The sequence below is a fragment of the Mustela nivalis genome (assembly GCF_964662115.1).
Source record: "Mustela nivalis genome assembly, chromosome: 6".
Classification (NCBI taxonomy): Eukaryota; Metazoa; Chordata; class Mammalia; order Carnivora; family Mustelidae; genus Mustela; species Mustela nivalis.
The window spans coordinates 114,956,936-114,980,897 of record NC_139025.1 but is presented as its reverse complement, the minus strand read 5'-3'; the positions used below and the strand labels follow the sequence as shown (position 1 = coordinate 114,980,897).

Below are 23,962 nucleotides of genomic sequence, written 5' to 3'. Positions count from 1 at the left end.
TGCCCTGGATCTCTGAGACCCAAGAACCACAGGGGTTTCTGCTCTTGTAGCTGCTGCCTCAATGTCGAAACAGACCCAGTCATGATACAAAAAACTCCTTAGTTCAGTTCGGCAGTAGGTCTATCCTCACCTTCAAATTTTGGTGATTTTAGGCCATCTTAAGTGCAAAATAGGGACTGGGCCTCATGCAAACTGCTGGCCCACCATCCCTCAGGGCAGCAGCAAAAGCTATGCTGGCCCTAAGCACGAACTTGGCCGCGAGGTACCTTCTCTAGTTTCAAACTACTTTTGGAAATAGGGAAGAGGAGACTAATCACAGGTTCTTTTAAAAAGGCTTTATTGTGATTTCTTCTTTTTACACCTAAGTAACAACTTTCCCCTAAAGGAATGATAATACATAATCTTTATTCTAAAAAGAATGTTTAGATGATGTATTGATAGCATCTGGACAGGGGTAACATTGATTGTTTTAAATCAAAATTAAGAAGCTCTTTTTTCCCTTTTCATCCTTGGTGCTGATACCAGCCCAGCCCTTCACTCCTGCTGCTTGTACCGACATGATCTGGCTCTCTGCACACTCTGACTTCTTTCAAGAACAAGACATGGGGACTTGTTCGGGATTCCCTTGGACAGGTGCAGCTCAGAGAGCCAACAGGCTGGGGCCTCAACTTACAGAGGTTTGTTCATCATTTTTTCCCCTCAGACTGTCAGAGCTAGATTACTAATCCAGGATTTGTGTTTGCCTTCAGGGCTGCCAAGCCCCACAGCCTGAGGATCATCTTGGCTAAGCCGAGGCTTCGCCATAACGGGGTTCCTGGGCATGGGTCTGCCTCGGACTTTCTCTCCACAGAGGATGGGGTCAGTCATCCAGGAGGCCCAAGTCATTTCAAAAGATAAAGCATCATGTGCCCTGTTGGCATTTGGAGCTACACACACACAGCCATGAGCCTTGCACTTAATTCCTAAAGGACCTGTCCGGGCTCCATTCTCTTTCCAGGCTGACAGGGCGAACAGGAGGCTGTATTGGCTAAAGGCCCCTTGCAATCATCGTCACACACACCTGGTGCCCAGGACCACGCTGGCCTCCTTGCTGCCTGTGTCATGGGAGCTTTCCTAATCTGCTACATCCTCACCAAAGAAACCCCTACTCTGGGGTCATCCTGCTCCTATTTTTCTCTTATTTGTGCTGACGCTTCCGTTGGATGTGCTTCCGTAGTGGGCTCTGGTTCCAGAGGTAGAGATGGTGGCTTTGAGAGCTGGGAGACTCCTCCTGCACCTGGTAACAGAACAGGCAGCTTGAGTTCCCACTTCCACAATTTGGGAGGAAATCATGATTTTTATTGTCAAATTTCAAGAAGAAACCCTGTATCTTCTAGGACCAGTGGGACTGTGGCATATCTTTGCAGCTGGGAAGTTAGGCCATAGCCAAGAATTACAGCAACAGTCCAGTTTGCCTTCAGTGACTCAATGAGATACACCTTCAGTTACCTGACCCATGCCGACTGATACTGCCATGCATTGCTAACCCTGAATAGTGTAAAGCCCCAGCGTTTGAACCACTCACCTGAGCCTGCCAGTCACTGTTCCCCACTGCACAACTTGCCTTAAGAAAGCAAGTGCCAGGTTGGCCAGTATATATGGCTTTTTTCCCCTTCCAGGAAATGCAACTTAGATGTGTTCTCAGTCTGAAAAGTGTAAGCCTCCCTTAAAGCTGTCCTCTCTCTGCCGGCCCATGCAGCTTGTACCCCGAAGGACTCCATGAACTGTGTGGCACCTCCTACCTGAGGGGAGCTTCCTGTGTGCAGCTGCTGAAGACATCGCCTGGCCCAGAGCTTGATTAGAGCCCAGAGGCTGCTGGAAACCACCAGCTTTGCTGGCTGAAGTGGTTCGGTGCTTTGGCTTGGTATCTTTAACTGGTTTCGTCCAGACTAGTGCCTCCCCGACTTGGAGAGCAGCTCCCAGTTTCTGGGCCATTTCTACCATCTTGTGCCCATGTGGGAAGAAAAAAGAGTCACAGATATCACTGGCAGAGTCAAGCCTACCTACTGCTTCCCAGAGGCCCTCCACCTGGGAGTATTCAGCTGAAATCGTGTCTGCCATACTAGGGTTTGAGAGAGGCAGTATTTATTGCATGGAAATCATTCTCCAACAGCGGAGAATCCAGATCCCCTTTAGTGGGCGGCACGGGAAGGCATACAGGATCTCAGAACCCAACGATTCAAGGTCAGCACGTTATAGGGCCTAATTCATGCCTTTCCCAATGAGGGGAAGTGGGAGGAAGCTGCAAAGAGACACAGACCTCAAATCAGTTGTATTCTATCAATAACAGAACTCAGCCTGAATTTCCCCTTACTATTTTCTTCTAGGAAGGGTTCTCCTCAGGCTGTGACTAATTGAAGATTTCATGCTGCCAGGAACATCAAAGCCAAAACAGGTATGAACCTTTAGAATACCTTGTATCTGGATTATTTGGGCTTGACTCAAAAGTCCCCAGACAGCCTCGGAGCTAATAAAAGACACACCTCAGAGTCAAACTCCAGAGAGCTGCTGTCCTTGAGCAGGTTGACTTTCTTCTCCATCTCCTGGTACTGGGCCAGGGCCCCCTTCTTCTTGCCCTGGTTGTACAGCAGCACGGCATAGTTCAGGTTTACTAAGGGGTTACACCTGTGCCAAACAGGGATTCTGTGAGGCTTAGGATCTGCAACCCGTGCTCATTCAGAGATTCTCCTCATTGTACAAAAAAAAAAAACTGACAAAAAGTGGTTAAGTAGAGACTTCCCTCTTCTACTGCAAGGTGAGAACACGTGTGTGTGGGCCTCTGGAGAAGCATCAAGGAAGTAAATGCCCAGCCAGCCAAGCAGGAGGTAGTGGGAGCAGTAAGTCTGACGTCCCAGCCCTCAACAGGGCCACCAGGGCAGGCTTGAAAAGGGGATTTCTGAGCCCACTGCCGGTGGAATGAATCCCGGGAGTTGTTTATCTCAAACTAAGCTCAGAGCCTCATCTGCTATTCCAGCCAGCCCGTGGCTGTCAGCAGCCCAAGCCCACTGCCAGCGCCTTCTCTGGCTCCTGACTGCAGACTCAGGGCTGGAGGCCGTGTCCGTTCCAGCAGAGCCGCCACAGCGTGCTGAGGGCCCACGTCCTTCTGCAGCCAGGCAGCAAGATCAACACCGGGGCTGTGGCGCCACCTGGTGGTTTCGGAGAGTCCAGCCCGCCCCCACGACCACTCCCAACAGAGCAGCTTACTTGTCCAGGCGGACGGCTTCTGCGTAGGCTCTCTTGGCATTCTCCGGATCTTCCAGGTTCGTCAGAGCCACTGCAACAGAGAAAGTGGGCACCGTGACTGAAAAGCCCAGCAGAGAAAACACAAGGAATGTTTCAAGACCACTGTTCATTTATTACCCCCCTTTGCCCTATCAGCTCCTAGGGCCACCACTAGCAGTCACTTGTCACTTGGCCTGGATGCCCCTGTGTCATTGGCTTCAACGACCCCTCCCCACAGTCAGCAGTGGCTGAGGCCTCCAAATCCTGTTTGTTGCACTTTCTTTTCTGACACCGCCCTTGTTAAGGTGCAAGTTGTTTCAGGCTTGCCATTTTATCCCCACAGCAGTGTCTCCACCAGCCCCAAAGCTGCCCATGTCACCATCTGACAAGAATCCTCACTGGTTTGCCATCACCCATAACCATGATCTTTAACTTTCATTTGGCAACAGAACACAATCTCCTTTTTAATCAGTATTATCTGGAAGCCTGTTCAATAAAACAAAGGAAACAGCTGTCTGGAAGACAGGCCCACTCCACTCCCCCACCAGCCCTGCATTCACTTCCACTGAACACAAAAGAGGCCTAGGAATACAGCTGGAAAACCTCAGCCTCTAGAATAAAGGCCAAAGTCCTTTACCCAAAGGCATTCCACTCATGCCATCTGTGATGTGGCCCCAGACCATCTCTCCTGACCACCCCCTCACTGCGCTCCACACACACCTGCTGCGCCCACGCTGCCATTCCAGGCTGCACGACTTGCTCCCGGCTCCTCGGCCACACTGTGCCAGTGAATTCTACTTTGTGAAGTCAGAAATGCTGCTCGTGCCTTACAGTAGGGCTGTCTGTTCCCATTCCTGCATCCCCATCAGAATGGAGCTCGCTTAGTATTCAGGCAACCCACAGTGAACCATTCAATTTGCTTTGGCAACCTTCCTCTTATAAAAAAGAGGAAACCCCACAATAATGATTTTTAAAAACCCACCAGGGGGCGCTTGGGTGGCTCAGAGGGTTAAAGCCTCTGCCCTCCGCTCAGGTCATTATCCCAGGTCCTGGAATTAAGCCCCTATGGGGCTCTGTGCTAGCAGGGAGCCTGCTCCCCCCACCCCCTGCCGGCCTCTCTGCCTACTTGTGATCTCTGTCAAATAAATAAATAAAAGTCTTTTTAAAAAAAAATCACCAGAAGACCACACTGTCAGTGAGAATATGGAAAATGCTTTTGGGCTTACATTTAGTAAGTCTTGTATGTGGAGAAATACCCCCAGAAAGAATATTAGTAATTAAATAACAACAGACCAATTATGTAATGATAATAAAACCAATACTTAATATTCATTGGTTATTTAATTACGTGATCCTCCCTCTCTACTGTGAGTTCTAACCAGTACGTAGTGGAAGGAGGACCCTTCCTAAAGCCCAAACTGTTAACACTCAGTGGTATCTGGAACTTAGTTGGACTCTGTTTCTCCCTCTCTCTATTTGTAAATAAACTGTCCAGTCAGGGAAAACAACTGGTAAAAGATGAACTAGGAATGATCTTGATTTAACCTGTTGGTCTCTGAGTGAAACATCTCCAAGCTAGAAGAAACCAGATATTCTGTCTTTTTTCAAGCTCCAGGGCACTCAACTAGGCTCCAATGGGATCTGTGAGGCAATAGCTTCTACGGGACATATAACCACTGGCCTCGTATAATTCTAGATCATTTTCCGTCATCACAGACTACAGGGGGGGCTCTCCCCACAAATGTCTCTTACCAGCCAAGAGCATGTAGAGCTCCCCCATCTTTGGCTGGAGATTGATGGCTGCGCTGAGGAAATGGAAAGCCGACGCATACTGCTGCATAGTCAGATGGACAAGGCCCAAATTATACAGAATCTTCCAATCAAAGGGAGCCAAGTAGTTGGCTCGCTTCAGGCAGCTGATAGCCTGCAGGGAGAGGGGTACTCGATGAGCAGCGGGGACAAGCCTGGCAGCCCCAGGAACTGCCTCTATGAACACAAACAAGGAAGATGGGGAGACACTCACTGCCACATATTTCTTCTTGCCAAAGAAACACATTCCAATGTTATTCCAGAGTGGAGGACTTTCTGGAACAGCACAAGCTACAACTCTGTATTTCGTGAGGGCAACATCAAAGTCCCCATGGGTCTGCATCATGCTGCCTGCCGCCAAGATGGCCTGAAAACAACATGAAAAGCTGGTAATTGAGCCATTCCCCAAAGCCTTTCGCAGTGAAGTGGTGGTTCTGGGTGTACTCAGCAGGCCCATCAGCAAGGACAGGACTCCACACTTCTTCCAGGACATAGAAAATATATTCAGGCTCTCGGGACAGATGCTTGGGAGGAATGTCCCTGTGCCCCCTGGCTTTCTTTGGCACAGTAAAGAAAAAGAAAAGAAAAAAAATGTCAGTGACTTGCCCTGGCTCATTTGTTCCTATTTCTAGTCCAGGAAGTCAGTATTTCAGAGTCAAGGCACTTTCAGCGAAACAGCCTTTCATCTGCTCCCCAGGCCCCTACTTGGTACACCAAATGCTCCAGACAACCCAGAAACTGCTGTCTGGCCACTTAAGGTCCAGCTCCTCTGGCACCACCCAGGGGGGTCAGCCGGAGGCCTTCGCAGCCCCGCCCCCCTCTCATTTCTCGGAGGAAAGGTCTGGCAGGCGCTGGCAGATTCAGCCTACCATGCGTCCCATGATGGAAAAGATAGGCCAGGTCAGCACCCTTCTTCAAAGCCTGTTTTGCTGCATCTCCCTCCGCAACTTTCATCCACTGCACAGTCTCAGCCCCAAAGTCCTACCTGGGCAAGAGTTGTCCTCACAAATTCATTAAGAACCCAGAAGTCACTTCCCCAGAGTCTCCTCGGACAGCAGTGTGGAGACTCTGCTCATTTCCTGAGTAACACAAGGACTTCACCAGCGTGACAGTTTCACTGTCTGCACGACAGGCCTGCGACAGCAAATGTGCGCTCATAGAAAATAAGCAGAGCACGAACTTTACCGTATGTTACCATATGTTCATCAAGAAGGGCCATATCTGTTTGTAATTTGAAACAGGTATTTCTCAGGTATCCAAAATGCTTTCTAGGGCCAGATCACCTCTGGCAGCAGTGGGAGCAGCTGTGTGAAGGCTCGGGGGTTGGACAGCCTACAATACCTTGTAGTTGGTAGGGTCGTAAGTCAGTGCATTTCCAAGGTGTTCAAATGCCTTCTGGTAAATGCCGAGCTTGGAGAAAAAGCAAACCAGAGAATTACATTGGGGGGAGATAGCAGTCTGGCCAACCACACCCCAAACAGCGACACCCATGCTTTTTGGTTGTCATGGCAAAAAAAAAGAGCTACAGATACCAGCTTAAAAAAAAAACTATTTGTTGATTTGTCCCTGAAGGTCAAAGTATCTATGCGCCAGAGCCGCCTCTGGTGCACTCCGGTGTTCCACAACAACGCTTCCCTGGCAGGAAATGGGCCGGTGAGCCTCAATCCCTGGTGGGGTGTGGCGGGGGGGGGGGGGGGGGGCAGCCTCCAAGCCAAAGCTAGGAATGTCCGGGGTTAAGCTCCTGATTCCTTTTCAAGAAAAACAAAAGATGGAAAGGCCACCCCAGAGGCAGAGCGGTGGGGGGGGGGGGGCTGTGTCGGCAGCTGAGCAGAGAACTGGAGGAGCATGGAGTGGGTGAGACAGGGCAAGAGCCTCAGGGGTCCCCACCAGGCTGCAGGCTGGTACAGAGAAGTGGAGGCACTATAAAAAAAATAATAAAAAAAGTAATAAAAAAATAAAAAAGCCATTCACGTGGGGAAATGCGGAGGGTAGAGGAGATTTCTTATTCTAGACAATGCTTTGCCGCCTCTTTCCCAGAGGACCTGGTGGGCAGAGGCAGCAAGGTAAGTGGCCTCTAGCCCCAGCCCTGCAGGTGTTCACCTGCCTCCCAGCTTCTCCTGCCGGAACACATGCCAGCTCCCCACCCTCCACCAGTTCTCTGCTCTACCCTTTCCTTACATGTGTAAGAATTACAATGGCAGTAGCCTCGAACAAACTGATTTGCCTGATTCGAATGCAGAAAAGTGATTCCTTTAGCAAACAGTATCAAATGCGGAGACGGAGGTTCATGCGCTTCCTACGACCTTCAGCAGAATGTGTTAAAGTAAAAACAAAGCACAGGGATGCCACAATCCATACAAATCCAAAAGCATTTCTAACATAAATAGAGATCTCATTACCTGTAAATAGAGTAGTCCTAAAGTTGTGAGAAGTTCCGTATTTTCTGGCGAGAACCTGCAACACATGGACCCACACGGAGTGCTCAGAGGAAAACAAGATGCGTATAACACACCAAGACCCCTGCCCGCTGACGCCGCACCTGGAGTCACCCTGGCACCTTCTGCTCCCCACGAAAATTCCTGAAGCTGATTTGGGAATTTCCTTCAAAAGTCGGTCCTCTCAACCCCAGCTACAAGACCGACTGCTCAGCAAGAAAGAAACAGGACTTAGAATCCAGACTCCTTTGTCAGGGCCAAAGTCCTAAGAACCACCTATGGAATATTCGCTGTGACTATCCTGATTATACTGACACAATTCAAGACTGACGCTCCACGAATCAAGTCCGTCTGAAACACACAGTTGTAGCCAGTTCCCTCTCATAGGTTTGGGGGCGGCGATTGTGGTTTTGTTTTTCTGGCCTCACTGTACTGACAATGCCAGCAGTTTTCTGTGTGTTTAACATCCCAGTGGCCCTAATGCTCTGCTCTCCACATTAAACAAAAAGCCATACTAAACAACCAAACTAAAAAAAGAAGGAAAATACAAACCAGCTCAAGGAAAAAAATTAGCCTTTGGCTTTGGAGAGTAAACACTGACTTAAGTAAAAGATGATTTGCTTCCCCAGTCCCTCACTGATCCTTGCCTTTGTCATAAAACCTAAGCCACACTGAGCTGAGCTGTTCTGTCTGTAGGACCATCAGCAGTTTCAACAGTGAAAATGCCAAAAGGCAAGGAGCAGCACCTCCTGCTTATAAGGAATGAGTGGGGCACTGGTTACCTAGGGGGATATCAGACCAGAGGGGCCAAAGCCCCAGCCAGCAGGCGCCTGAGCTGGCCAGGGCTTACTCAGTTCAATCGAGTATCTGCCCTTCACTTTCTGCCACAGCAAATATCCACTTTGATCACCTCCCTCCCACAAACCAATTATGTAACTTCTTTGATTTTGGTGGCAGCCCCCTTGGTCCCCACCAAAATGTGACTACTGTCTCTATAGCAATGGGTCATAAGCAATGGTCTCCATTCTCAGCGATGTTCCAGATGTTCAGCTGTCCCCTTTTTCCCTTGGGAATTTTATTGACTTAAGTCCTTGATGAGCCCCTGGAAGAATGACACCCTCCAGATTTCTGTGAGCTAATCTCGAAGAGACAACCTTAAAAGGCAGAAGTTGGGGATCAAGACTTCCATCCAGCACCATAGAAGCTTAAAATATGCTACAGGAGCTCCTTCCTACTTGTCCCTGTAAACTTAGCCTCTTGCTGACAAATCTTTTGTAGCATAACAAATCAAGTCATTTGTTAAAGAAAAGGAGAGAGAGAGAGAGAGCACAGAGTGGAGAGGGACAGAGGAAGAGAGAGACTCTCAAGCAGGCTGCCTGCTGAGTGGGGAGCCCAACGAGAGGCTTCATCTCACAACCGTGAGATCATGACCTGAGCCGAAATTATGAGTTAACCAACTGATCCACACACATGCCCCAAACCAAGGGATTTTTATCTTTTTAGACACAAAATGTGGTTGAAAAAAATTCAGAAGAGTGTTGCAACTGGTATGATCAGAAAAGTGACTGCTATGGTAGAAAACAAAGGTAACTAACAGAATCCTAAGTTTAGTTCAGAGACTTATTATCAGGAATTACACACTGTGGCCACACATCCTGTTAAGTGACAAAACAAACGACCCTATACAAAAAAGAAAAGACAAAAAAAAATAAAAAAAATAAAAAAAAAAAGAAAAGAAAAAGAAAAAGACAAGACAAACAGTATGTGTCCCTAGAGAAGAAACATTGAACACCATCCTGGAAAAGGAGTCCATTCCATTATCAACAGGGATTTGGCCTACCCTCATGATGTTTACAAAAAAAAACAAAAACAAAAACAAGATATTGGTCTCATGCTAATAAAGGCCACATGTTTATTAGTCAATCAAGAGATTTCTGACCCCAGTGATGTTTATTAGTGAATCAAGAGATTTCTGACCCCAGTGTCTCTGGAAACAAGATCTGCTATAAAGTTTAAAACCACAATGGCAGACTACCAGCTGACTGCAAAATCTATCCGCTCCTTCCTCCTACGCACATGTGTACCCACCTCCCTTGAAGCTAGTGGCCGCCTTACCTCATGAACCATGGTATATGAGCAGGAATGAGGTGTGCAACTTCTGAACCATTAAGATAGTCTGAGCTGCTAACTCAGTGGTTTCCTCTACCACCGCCCCTCACCACAGCCTGGACCATGGATCTACCTTAAGTAGCTTCAACCATACAGGTGAAGGCAACAATTGGAGGAATGTTGGATCCCGGATTGATCTTGTGGAGCAAAGCTGTCCAGCTAGGCAGACTAGCCAGACTGACAGGTGAGAAACAAACGCCTTCTTTATGTAAGCAAGCCTCTGGGAGCTTCGAACCTTAGCTCGAGTTTTACTCTAACTTACATAATTAGGAATCCATCACAGTAACCCATACTCAGTCTTAAGCTTGGGGGTTCCTAGGTCTGCTCCCATTGATTTTCTCATCACCTTAAAGAAAACAGACACACTTACTCTACTGCCTTCTTGTAGATTTCGATGGCCTTGTCCAAGTCCCCCTCTAGCAAGTGGATCTTCCCCAGCATTATGTAAGTCAGATCGTGCCTGTTAAGATGGAGGGCATTGTGCAGCTGCTCTTGTGCCTGACAAGATTGATGGGAGTAAAGAGAACCAAATCACTACCACAAAAGGACAATGGCTTGGTGTGGCTATCAGAAAGAGCTCCCCCTGTACTCAGGCAGGAACATGACATCTCAGCAGACAGCTCCCACTACCCAAAACCCCTAAAACATACCAAAACCGCTTGCTGACAGGACAGCTGGCAACATGAGGTGTCTGCCTTTGGAGCCATGAGGGAGAGTTTTTTATACAAGATGACTAACCTTTCTGAGTGTCTTCTGCTTCTTGATACCCACACCCATGACTCATACTTCCTAATTCAAAGGAGTGTCAGAGTACAGAATAGAACACTGCCCCGAACTCCATCCCAGCTGCACCGCTGGCCAACTCCACAACCTTCCCCTGGGTGGACCTCATTTTCCTCACCAGTATTTTGATAAATGAATGAAAGGACTGTTCTCATTTATTCATTCAACATGTATCCATTCAGTACCTATTCTAGGTAGGGATACCAGAGCTAACAAAACAAACCCCTTGCTCTGGAAGATTATCCTAATCTATGACTAAAAGAATTTAAGTCATTATTTGATTCAACAAGTATTTACATCAATGTCAAGTATTATATTTGCTCTGTCAGCCTTACAGTAAAATCTAAATATAATTCTCCTAATCAGTACAGGTCTGACCAAAGACTAATCCCACCTCTCCCCTGGCTCAGAATAATCCTATGAATAGAAATGTACTTGCTTGGAATATTCTCTGAGGAGAAAACACTCCTAAGCAAGCATGTAACACTGTGGATCTGCTCAGGAAACAAGGAGACCCACAAAAAATATAAGTTCTTAGATGGAAAGTAACATTAAAAATGGTAACTGTCAGAAATCAAATCCACTTAAAACTTAAATTCATTTCCAGTAATCTTAAAAACTGAAATCATTTGCTGTCAGACAGTAAGATAGCTCACACAATCATGATTACATTTTTAAGACCAAAGGGTTCACTTTTGATATCTAAGTTTTACTGAACATTTGTTTCTATACTGGAAAATCACACTAGGGATAGAAGAGAAGAGGGGAGAGAAGTGATTCGATTGCCATTCCCTCATAATATTTCTAGAGTTTGTCATTTTCTTGCTAAAATCAGAAATGAAAAAAAAAACCTGGAAAAACAGATGGATGAAAAATGAGAATAAGTATGGGGATAAACGTATGGCACTTTCAATTTTGGCTGCCAAAATCTCTACAAGCACTTCTCAGGAGTACTACACCGCGAGCGACGGCGCCCCTGCAACAGGCGACCCCTTGGTGGGCGCCCCAGCTCGGCGCTCAACTGCCACCACCATTCCCACACATTACCTTACTGAACTGTTTCAGATAAATGTAGCAGACTCCCAGATTGTGACAGATCTCCTACACACAAAAGAAAGTAAAACAGCATAGGTGTGAAACTCCACAGTTACTAACAGAGTGATACAATAGGCATCTAGGGACTATTACTGTCCAGCAAAACTGACATTTTAAATGGCACTATAGTTAGTTCTTTTACTAGATTTCGTACTTAGATACATTTAATTCTACAAAATGGGTTAATATTAAAAACTCAGTTTATAAGAGATAAAAGCAGAATAAACAGGTGATCTTCCTGGATCCTAGCGATACATACGCAGCCCTAGGCCTTTCTTCTCTAAGAGCTGCCCCCTGCCCTCTTCTCCGAAGAGACTGCCCACAGCTCCTGCTCCCACCCATGAAAGGTGTGTGTGTGTGTGTGTGTGTGTGTGTGTGTGTGAGCGCGTGCGCACATGCACACATTGGTGTGCCGACCAGATTCCTTCTCCTAGGAATCTGGGACTTGACGAGGTGATGTGGGCTCGGGAACTGACACCACCTCTGGAGGCCGCTGAGGCAGAATACATGTCATTGGAGCCAGTCTGCTGAAGTCTTCAAACGTTGGCCCACGGGCCAAATCCATCCTCTTCTTTTCTTATAAATGAAGATTTACTGGAGCACAGCCACAACCACTTGTTACACATTGCCTACAGAACTTTCACGCTAGGGCTTTAAAGTAGCTGCAACAGAGACTATATGAAGCCACAACACTTAAAATATTCATTAGACCCTTTACAGAAAGTTTGCCAGATGCTGACCTACAGAAAGAAAAACAAGCAGAAATGCAGAGTAGCTGGTGAGTGACAGCTGTCCAGGTCCAGTTCCCTGAAAGATAAGCCTGCATGTCCTGACCTTGAGTTATACAGAGTCTCTTAAGTTCCCTTGTACTGAATCTCCCTTTATCTGCAGTAGCTTCAGAGAAAGGGGGAAGCAAGGTGAGGAAAGTAGGAAGCAGTGAAGACTTCTTAGTAGTAGTGGAGAGGTGTGGAAGCACATTTAGACCCAGAAGTGTCCCTGTCGGAAGAAACACAGACCCCAGGGCTCAGAGACAAATGGTTTACAATGTGTTCTAAGTCCCCTAAAATAACAACAAAATAGGGATCATTGATGGAGTACCTACTTCACATCAGGCTCTGTGCCAGATGGTTTTCACATATTATTACTTTAATTTCCCCAGCAAACCTGAAACACAGGTATAACGACTCTGATATGAGAGGTAAGAAAACTGAAGGTCAGAGAGGTTAAGTAGTTTGCCTAACTTAAGACAAAGTATTAGTACTAGGATACTTTGTCCTTTTTTAGGTCTAAATCTTCAGGAGAATTTTAACTATACATAAAGGTAGACAGAATCACCATGGATTCATCACTCTGTTCCTTTAAAAAAAAAAAAAAAAAGAAAAGACCTTATCCCTTAGAAATACATACTGAAACGTTTGTGGATGTTCTGCTGGTATTTTGTGAAGTGGGGAAGATGGGAGTATGGATTGGATCATCGTATGGACAGAGCCCGATTCAGGGCTCAGTCCCATGACCCAGGGGTCATGACCTGAGCCAAAGGCAGAAGCGTAACAACTGAGCCTCCCAGGTGCCCCAGTCATCACCTTTATATTGTTGACTCCAAAATGTATATCTCTAGCCCGGAACACTTGAGTTTCAGATTCTGTATCCAGGCATACACTGGACACATCTCAATTTAGATATCCTACCAGACGCTAAAACTTATGTCCATAATCTTACAGACAGGATTTAGCTCTGACTGGCTATCATCCTCCTCTCCCAAAACTGCCTTCTCTTCCTTCCTGTATTTCCTGTTCTAGGTGATTATCCCATAATCCACCAATCCATCTTTGCATCTCTAAGGCATAGCCCAGTGCCTATCATGTAGCAGACGCTCATTTGTTGGAAGAATGACTAAATGAATGAAAGAGTAAATGAATTTTCCCTTAACTGTGGCTTCACTTTGGCCTTTAGCCATAAAGTACTTGGTGGCTTCCCTGTCTTCAGACCTACAGAAGTGACCAACAAATTAAAACTTCTCAAAAGTAATAGTGCCATAAGAACTGTAGGGAACTCCATGCTCACTCTTCATACTAACCAATCAAATCCTTCACACACAGATCGGTCTTTCCAAGAGTCCTCAGCTACTTGGGTGGGGGGGGGTGGAAACCAACAGCCTGAGAAAGAAGAACCAAAACAAAGAGAGGAAGGAAAAGATAACGCTGGAAGACAGAACAAAACTTCAAGAGTCAGAGACATGGAGAGACTATGTCCTTGAAGGTACAGCAAAAAGACAATGAGGGAGAACACGTGCAATCCAAGAGCCACAGGGAACAAGTACAGAACACACTGAATACAGGGGGAAACAGTGTGGCACCTGCCGCTGCTTAATATGCACTCTCCTTACTGTCCTTCCTATAAGACCTGAACTTTGTTTACAGTGTCAGTGTGTCCAATGTAAAAACTACACTTCCCAGCCCTCCTTAAAGGGGTCACTTGTGCCATCACACAAGTGGCAGTCTGTTGGGGAATTCTGGGAAAGCTATACGTTCCTAATACAGGACATGTCTTTGTCTCCTTGTTGCTTCCTTTTTCTCCCTGCCTGGAATGATGATGTGATCTTAGCACTGCAGCAGACACCTTGTGACCATGAAGAAAAAGCTGCAGCCCTGACATCCTTGGACCACCAAGCAACTACTCACTTGGATCTGTTTCATGAGAAAAAATAAACCCCTAATTGGTAAAGCCAATGATTAGTAAAAATTTTTATTGCTGATACAGACAGATAATGGAGGAGAAGGAAAAAAAAAAATCAAAGAACTACTCAAAATTTCCCTGACCCCAAAGGGGGCAAAGATCCTTAGAGAAAAGCCAACTGGGTCCAGAGATAAGGGGGAAAAAAAAGAAAAGAAACACTTCTAGACCACTCAGAACTCCAATGATAAAGAGAAAATCCTTGAAGCTTCTAGAGAGGAAAGTGGAGTTATCAACAAGAATCAGACTGGTAAGAGACTGCCATAAAATCAAGTAGCAATGTCTGCTAAGTTATGAGGCAACATGATTTTTGATCTTACGTTTAGTTAAACCATCAGTCAAGTGTGAGGATAAAATAAAGGTATTTCAGGCATGTAGGTATTTAGTAACAGTAACAAAAGACAGCCTATGACAAGCGGAACCATTAGCACACCACTGATGACAAAGACATTCAAGTTCTCCACTTACCCAATCTTTCTGGTTAAGTTTAGCTGCTTCATTATAGACTTCAGTGGCAGCTTTATGTTTTCCCAAAAGAAATCTGTGGAAGAGATACATTTTTTGGAATTAACTTGAAGCTTTTACAGGACTAACTCCACTAGTCTCTCCTTTGGTTTATATTCCAGCCTTGCGGAGAATTCTGCAAGCCTCTTCCCTATTACCTAGGACTAATAATACAGGACTAACTCCACTAGTCCCTCATTATGTTCCAACCAGGAGAGAATTCTGCAAGCCTCTTTCCTTTTAGCTGGCTGTGCTATTCTGGCCAATGAGGCTGGCATATGTCAATAACAGAAGCTCTTTTGGTAGAAGCTGCACTGACTGCTGTCCCAGGCTCTTGGTCTCTACACCAATTTTAGTGAAAGTCTTATGTAATTTATTTTCTGTAATGTACCACCAACATAGAATAAAAAAGAAAGAAGCTAAAGTATATATACCAGTTAAGCAAGGACTGCCAGCATTCATCACCACCATCTACTTAAGGGACATCCCCTTCCCTTCCAAGACTAAATCTTTTGCCTTGATATTGATCACAATTCTAAAGAGAGGAAAGGCAATCTGGGCCTCTACACAAAGACAGTGCAAGGATGAATGACAGTAGGTAAGAAAGTTGGGGTGGGAACCCCATGGGACACCTTATGGCTCCAGAATTGAAAAACTACCAGTAGGGGCACCTGGGTGGCTCAGTGGGTTAAGCCTCTGTGGATCGGGCCATGATCGCAGGGTCTTGGGATCGAGCCCCACATCGGGCTCTCTGCCCGACGGGGAGCCTGCTTCCCCCTCTCTCTCTGCCTGCCTCTCCACCTACTTGTGATCTCTGTCTGTTAAATAAATTTAAAAATATTTAAAAAAAAAAAAAAAAAAGAAAGAAAGAAAGAAAGAAAAACTACCAGTATACCTAACAGCTTATGAAGACTGGAGTTTGCTTGCATCCAGGAGCTGTCAGGGCATCCACTCACAAACACTATGTCAAGTATTATACTACTGTATAATAATATACATAATAAATACTTTATATAATAATGCTGTATACTATATACAACACTACTGTGTTGGAACAGCAGATGCAAAAAATGCTACGGATGCCAGCAGCATAAGGGGACTGAAGGAACAAGATGTCACCACTTGTACGATAAACAGTATCAGTCTTCCCCCATCATCACACTACACCATACAATGTTTGAAATACTCATTGTTAACTCATCTTCTCAAATTTCAAAATCAGTCCGCTCTTAAAGTGGATCCTAGTCTCCCTATTGAACAATTCTCCCTCTCTGCATCAAGCTGCTCAGGCGGCCAGAAGCAGCCCCTGCCTGGGAACGCACTCTACAGTGTTCTCTGTGACTGCGCCGGGGCTTGCTGGCAGCAAATACTCACAAAGATCTGGCCACCTGCTTGAGGTTATCGGCACACTGAGGGCTGAGAACAGCACACGTCTGAAAGAGTTCTAGAGATTCTTGGATGTTTCCTTCCAAGCGAAATATTAATGCTGCCAAGAGACAGAAAACACACACACAAAAACCATCATATTCTGGGGAGAAAAGAGTCTGGTATCAGAAAAATTGGAGAAGAGGGAATTAAAAAAACATACCAAAGAAATCCTTTGTTTAGTTTAACACAATCAGATAGGCCTAAACCCTATACCCTCAGGTAGGCTGAAACAAATAGCAAAGTGGTTGACAATCTAAAACTTTTTTTTTAAATAAGATATCTCAAACCTACCTGCTCCTCCATTCTCATTATCCACCATGCAGATAATGAGGTGCCTTGCAAATTATCCTACAAATTCTTCATACTAAGGACATTCCTTGGCTTCCCCATCAAACACTCTATCATGATAATTCAGACTTCCGTCTATCGATTTCCAGAGTATACCCAAACAGGGCAAGTGCAATCAGGGAGATTCTGGCTGTGAATGCACTAGTATGTTAGACTTGGTTTCAGTATAGCAACCACTCTGAATCAGTAATTTTTCCCAGGCTTAAATTTTTGAAAGAATTTATATGTTTAAGTATTATGAGGTGCTGAGAGTCTGAAACTTGTACTACTGGAAATAAAAGAGATTTTTTTTTTGCCATGATGTCCTAGATGTGTCAATATCTTACCAATTACGTCAGAAAACCATAGGTTAATCTTAAGGCTGCCAATCCAGTGAGTGGTAAACAAAATCATTCATCACACCAAAGAATCAAAAGGGGAGTTCCTAGGAAAACTGAAGATGCTATAGAGTAAAATTTCAGTCAGTGGCTGCTATATTCGGTTTCTGATAAATTTCATCTGTTCTCTGCCTTACCCTCTATACCTCTAGGCCTTTTCCCTTCATCCTAAGACCCTTATAAAAAATCCTCAAGCCAAACTATGGAAAGAACCAAGATGCCCTTCAACGGACGAATGGATAAGGAAGATGTGGTCCATATACACTATGGAGTATTATGCCTCCATCAGAAAGGATGAATACCCAACTTTTGTAGCAACATGGACGGGACTCGAAGAGATTATGCTGAGTGAAATAAGTCAAGCAGAGAGAGTCAATTATCATACGGTTTCACTTATTTGTAGAGCATAACAAATAGCATGGAGGACACTGGGAGATGGAGAGGAGAAGGGAGTTGAGGGAAATTGGAAGGGGAGGTGAACCATGAGAGACTATGGACTCTGAAAAACAATCTGAGGGGTTTGAAGTGGCAGGGGGGGTGGGAGGTTGGGGTACCAGGTGGTGGGTATTATAGAGGGCACGGATTACATGGAGCACTGGGTGTGGTGAAAAAACAATGAATACTGTTATGCTGAAAATTAATTAATTTAATTAAAAAAAAAAAAAAGCTGTGCAACCTTTAGCTAAGTGACTTAACTCCCCTTAATCTCTATGTCTCAGCTATAACATGCTAATGTAACCAGCCATTCTGAGGGTTTACTGAGAAAACTGCACAAGGCCATTCATAAGAGCCTCAGTAGAATACCTAGAACACAAGTTTTAATAAATATTTTCTATTCTTCAAAAAAAAAAAAAAATCCTCAGGCCTTTCCTCATCATTTTTTCCTCAGCATTTTTACCTAATTTTTAGCCTGACCATAAGGAGAACTTCCAGAAGTCCCTTCTGGACTTGAAGCTGCTGCCTGAGGCAGGGACCCTAACACCTACTCTGAAAACACTAGCTGGACATTAGAGAATAGGGGGAAGGACAGCAGCAAAAAACAAAAAAACAGTCATTTCTGAGGTCAAATCCCATATAAGAATTATGTTCTGATTTCAAACAACATAATATTGAATAAGACCTTTGTAGAACATTTGACTTTGAAGTGTTCATAGGTAGTTTGCTCTTCTTTCAGAACCTAGGCAAAGTATGCATTTCTCTATCAAGAAGAGAAGAAATATATGTCTTACCTTGGACATAGATAGCATATTCACATAAGCCCTGAGTCTCCTGAAGCTGCTCTTTGATAACAGCCTGAAAGAGGAAGAAAAATACTTCTGAGTAGTAGTTCAGAGTCTTGAGGTGTTTTTAAGAAAAGGTAGGTATAGGCTGTAAGACAGGAATCTATCAAAATCCTAGAGGAGAACAGAGGCAGCAACCTCTTTGACATCAGCCACAGCAACTTCCCTCGCCTCCAAAGGCAAGGGAAACAAAAGCAAAAATGAACTACTGGGGCTTCATTAAGATAAAAAAGCTTTTGCACAGCAAATGAAACGGTCGACAAAACTAAAAGGCAACCCATAGTATGGGAGAAGATATTTACAAATATCAGATAAAGGGCTGGTATCCAACATCTATTAAGAACTTACCAAACTCAACACCCAAAACACAAAAGTCCAGTCAAGAAATTGGCAGAAGACATGAACAGACATTTCTCCAAAGAAGACATCTAAATGGTCAACGGACACATGAAAAGATGCTCTACCTCACTGGGCATCAGAGAAATACAAATCAAAACCACAATGAGATACCAGCTCACACCAGAAAGAATGGCTAAAATTAACAAGTTAGTAAACAATAGGGGTTGGTGAGCATGTGGAGAAAGGGGAGCCCTCTTACATTGTTGGGAATGCAAACTGATGCAGCCACTGTGGAAGACAAAATGGAGGTTCCTCAAAGAGTTAAAAATAGAGCTACCCTACCACCCAGCAATTGCACTTCTAGGTATTTATCCAAAGGATACAAAACATGATTCCAAGGGGCACCTGCACCCCACTGTTTATAGCAGCAATGTCCATAACAGCCAAACTATGGAAAGAGCTCCGATGTCCCCTGACAGATGAATGATTACAAAAGACGTGGGGTATATACACAATAGAATATTACTCCATCGGGCGCCTGGGTGGCTCAGTGGGTTAAGCCGCTGCCTTCGGCTCAGGTTATGATCTCAGAGTCCTGGGATCGAATCCCGCATCGGGCTCTCTGCTCGGCAGGGAGCCTGCTTCCTCCTCTCTCTCTCTCTGCCTGCCTCTCTGCCTACTTGTGATCTCTCTCTGTCAAATAAATAAATAAAATCTTTAAAAAAAAAAAAAAAAGAATATTACTCCGTCATCAAAAAGAATGAAATCTGGCCATTTGCAACGTTGTGGATGGAACTACAGGGTATTATGCCACACAAAAAAAGTCAAAGAAAGACAAATACCATATGATTTCACTTATATGTAGAATTTAAGAAACAAAACAGATGAGGCAACTGGGTGGCTCAGTCAGTTGGATGTTTGCCTTCAGCTCAGATCATCATCCAGGGTCCTGGGATCAAGCCCCGCATTGGGCTTCCTGCTCAGTGGGGAGTCTGCTTTTTCCTCTCCCTCTGCCCCTCCCCACCTCTTGTGCTCTCTCTCTCAAATAAATAAATAAAATCTTAAAAAAAAAAAAAAGGAAAAGAAAACAGATGAACACAGGGAAAAGGGAAAAAAAAGTAAGATGAAAACAGAGAGGGAGGCAAACCGTAAGATTCTTAACTGTAGGAAAGCTGAGGAGAGCTGGGTGGGGGATGGGATAACTGGGTGATGGGAATTAAGGAGGGCACTTGATATAATGAGCACTGAGTGTTATATGCAACTCATGAATCACTAAATTCTACCCCTGAAACTAATAATACAGTATATGTTAACTAAACTGAATTTAAATTAAAAATTAAAAAAAAAAAGAAAAGAAAAGGTAGACATAGCAAAGAGATATGTAAGAAATCTATAGAATACAAATAACTACTAATAATGTTTGTCTGGAATTTTTTTGAAATCTCAACTCTCTTGTGTTTACTTATTATAGAACAGGGGTCAGCAAACTATGGCCCAGAGGCCAAATCTAGGACACACAGTCTGTTTTTGTAAAGCTCTCAAACTAAGAGTAGTTTGCATATTTTTAAAGGGTTATAAAAAAAAAAAAAAGAAGAGAAGATGAAGAATATGAAACAGAGACTGTGGCCTACAAGCCCAAAATATTTACCATCTGGCTCCTTACAGAAAAGCTTGCCAACCCTCATCTAGAATCTAGGCAAGCTAAAGAAAATATGAAAAGAGTTCCAGGCATCACTGTAGATGCCAGGGGCTGTCTGATATCAAAATATAGGCTCTCTCTTCCTCCTGTGACAGGCTAAGCCCAGGATGAGCTAAGAGTTCAAAGAACTCTTGAGTCTAACTTAAGAGAATCAAGGAAAGCCTTCTGGAGTCAACAGTTTTAAAATCCTGTGTTGGCAGGGATTGGAGGAGAAGCTGGGTGGCTAAGAGTGTCAGGGAGAAAAAGGATTCAAATGCCATGCTAAAAAAGTTGAGAGCAATGGGAGAATCTTGGTAAGTTTTAAGCAGGAAGTAACCTGATTCTACTTGCTTTATAGAAAAGTCATTTTTGGAGCACTGTTGAAAACAGATGGAAAGGAGGCAAGATTAGTATAAGGATTCTTACAGTGATTTAAACAGAAAATGATGGAAATTAACTAAGGCCTAGAGAGAGAAGAAAGTGGACAATTTCAAGAGATAATAGACAAGGATCTCCAGAATGTAATGATTATTTATAATACATTAGGGAAAATGGGTCAGGGGATTCTGACAGACAGATGGATGAATGAAGGCACCTATCCCTGCAACAGCGTACAAGAGAAGGAATAGGTCTGGAGGAAAGTAGATTAATTCAACTACAGAAAAGCTAAACCTGAAACGCCTGTGAAGCGCCAGTAGGCATCAGCTTGGTCTGAAGACCAGAGCAAATGTACGAAATGCGCAGAAAAAGGGGTTAAGGATGGGACCTAGGACCATCCCCAGCTCTTAAGAAATAAAGGGGAAGAGAAGCCAAAATTAGGAAATGGAAAAAGGAGAAGGGAAACAATAAAGGGACAATATCACAGAACGAAAGAAAGAAACCTTTTAAGATTCATGCTGGTACTAAACATTGGTAGTTCGGCCTGCCTCTCACGGCTCTATGGTTATACTCACTCACCTTGCATGCTTCGTAATCCTTCCGGATATAGTGGAGATGTATTAACCAGTTCTGCTTCTCCAAAATTGGAAACTCTTGACCTGGGCAGCATATTTTAACAAAACAAACACCACAATCGTTATTAGATTTTCCCCTTAAGCATTGTGCTCACATGTAACTAGAGACATACTGCAGGATCACATTAAATCCTTCATGCTGCTGCCACAAGAATATCATCGAAATACACATATAAATGTGTAGATTTTTAAACTACAAGATACTTGTCCTACTATTACACATTGAATATATGCTTCTCGTCAGTTTTTGTGGCTTGACATCAGTTTCTCAGATCACAACTTGGCCTGAGAAAAATAAAATCATCTTTTGTCTCTTCTTGCTTTCTCTCTCCCTGGTTATTGAAGGTGAATAAGATGACTCTCTAAAGCGTATTTCAGGAATATTACCAACATCTAATGTCCTATCTGATAGATCAGAGGACCAAAAATAGTTAAACACAGTCCTAGCAATAGAAGGTAAAATATTATACACTGCTGCCCAGGAATGAGAAGGCAACAATGACAAAAAATCTATTGGAGTCACTGAAAACGATTTATGATAAACCCTAAAATAAGTTACTATCCCTTTGAATTCAAAAGTTTAAAAATATGGGTAAAAATTCATTAAGAGAGGCGCCTGGGTGGCTCAGTCAGTTAAGAGGCTGTTTTTCGGCTTGGGTCATGATCTCAGTGTCCTGGGATCGAGACCCTCATCAGGCTCCCTGCTCAGCGGGGAGCCTGCTTCTCCCTCCCCCTCTGCCTGCCACTCTACTTGTGCTCTCTCTCTATATATAAATAAAGAAATAAAATCTTTTTTTTAAGATTTTTATTTATTTATTTGACAGACAGAAATCACAAGTGGGCAGAGAGGAAGGCAGAGAGAGAAAGGAGAAAGCAGGCTCTCCGCTGAGCAGAAAGCCCGAGGCAGGGCTCGATCCCAGGACCCTGGGATCATGACCTGAGCTGAAGGCAGAGGTCTTAACCCACTGAGCCACCCAGGCGCCCAGAAATAAAATCTTTTAAAAAAATTTATTAAGAAATTACTTTTCTGTGGAGAAAAAAAGAGAGAGAGAGAAGGATTCACACCAAACTCAGAACAGTGGTGAGGAAGGGGGAGGCAGGAAAGTTTTAAAAAGGAGACTTCAGGGGCACCTGCATGGCTCAGCTGGTTAAGCACCTGACTCTTGATTTTGGCTCAAGTCATGATCTCAGGGTCATGGGATCCAGCTCCACATCCGGCTCCACACTAAGAGTGGAACCTGCTTAAGAGTCTCTCTCAGGGCACCTGGGTGGCTCAGTCATTTAGCGTCTGCCTTCAGCTCAGGTCATGGTCCCAGGGTCCTGGGATCAAGCTCCGCATTGGGCTCCATGCTCCTCAGGGAGTCTACTTCTCCCTCTTCCAATCTCCCAGCTTGTGTTCCCTCCCTCACTCTCTCTGTCAAGTAAATAAATAAAATCTTCAAAAAAAAAAAAAAGTCTCTCTCTCCCTCTGCCCCTCCACAACCCACTCTTAAAAAAGGGGTGGGGGAAGACCTTAGTTCTTTAATGCTTTAATTTATCAAAAAAATAAAAATCACTAAAGGATATGTGACTAAATGTTTTTATTTATTAAATCTGGCCAGTCAGTACATGGAGGTTCATGTTTTTCTATGCACTTTAATACATATTTGAAATACTCTCTCTCAAAAATGTAAAAGAAAGAATATAGCGGGAAACATGATGGAAATGATTTCTAATTATTTGCAATCATTTGTTTCATAACCTTAGAAGATACATTAATGGAAAACCTAAGACTTATAGGTCCATAAAATGACAGGAAGGAAAAAAAGCCTTACTGTGACCCAGAGTCAGTGGAGCCAGAACACAGTAGGGAATATCAATGGAATTTATAAGATAAAATTATGACAAGAAAGTACGGCTATGGTTTTCTATGCCAGAAGGAAGGGAAAAAAGGCAAAATGTTAAGTAGCAGACTCATCTTCCAGTAACCCATACTCAGGGTGGGACCTTGCTAGTCAGCAAGGACCTATCTGAGGATCTTCGATGACTTTTGTTTCCTTCCTTCTCTTTCCTTAAGCCCCATCAGTCAACAGATCTTAAGCCATTTACATTCCACCTGACCACTTCTGGAATTAAATTTCCTATTAAAGGCCATACAAATCACTAAGCTTAGAGGTGGGTGTGGGTGAAGGGGTGTGTGCGCGCACACACGCATGTAAAGTGGGTAGAGAGCTACACTGTAAGTGTAGTTCCGGGATTAGTGGCTCAGTGAGTCATCTAGGGCTAAGTCTTATTTGTACAGCCTACCACTCTGTCACCTACCCTCTGAAGAGCAAGAGTAGGAGACACTGATATCTCTGAGTTCAAAATATCATGAAGTATCACTACTTCTATAGGTTTCAGCTGTAGAAAAAATTCATAAAAAGCAAATCTGAGTTTTGCTACTATTAAAATCTCACAATGACAGATGAGTAATTTTCTCCGTTTCCTGGATGAAAAATGGAGAAAAAAATATTCAATTTGCAGGGCAGCTTGAGCCCAAAGGCTCAAGGAAGACCTAGAGATTAGAAGAAGGGAAGGCATCATCAAATCCAAAGTCTTAACGGTCATTTCACACTCCTGGAGACAGAGTTTGTCTAAATGCTAAGAGAATTTTACCTTCATCAGAGATTTTAGAAATCATTTTAGTGCCCCATAACTGTCCTATTATTGTATGATCTTGGGAAATATA

At 44.1% G+C, this 23,962-nt stretch overlaps 1 protein-coding gene across 6 annotated transcripts in view; it reads right to left on the bottom strand.

Annotated features, from left to right (window-relative positions):
* Positions 1–320: 320 nt before the first annotated feature.
* BBS4 (Bardet-Biedl syndrome 4) overlaps positions 321–23,962 on the bottom strand; it is a 54,864-nt gene continuing 31,222 nt past the window's right edge. For all 6 annotated transcript variants that reach the window (XM_082735777.1, XM_082735780.1, XM_082735778.1 and 3 more), the window contains 14 exons: positions 21,197–21,276; positions 18,172–18,235; positions 16,164–16,275; positions 14,754–14,826; positions 11,505–11,558; positions 10,045–10,172; positions 7,470–7,524; positions 6,412–6,480; positions 5,285–5,437; positions 5,014–5,185; positions 3,244–3,313; positions 2,523–2,664; positions 1,782–1,983; positions 321–1,276 (listed from right to left, as the gene is read on the bottom strand). In XM_082735777.1, the coding sequence (XP_082591903.1) occupies positions 1,167–1,276; positions 1,782–1,983; positions 2,523–2,664; positions 3,244–3,313; positions 5,014–5,185; positions 5,285–5,437; positions 6,412–6,480; positions 7,470–7,524; positions 10,045–10,172; positions 11,505–11,558; positions 14,754–14,826; positions 16,164–16,275; positions 18,172–18,235; positions 21,197–21,276 (1,484 nt within the window). In that variant the 3' untranslated portion in view covers positions 321–1,166. The remainder of the gene's footprint in view (positions 1,277–1,781; positions 1,984–2,522; positions 2,665–3,243; positions 3,314–5,013; positions 5,186–5,284; positions 5,438–6,411; positions 6,481–7,469; positions 7,525–10,044; positions 10,173–11,504; positions 11,559–14,753; positions 14,827–16,163; positions 16,276–18,171; positions 18,236–21,196; positions 21,277–23,962) is intronic.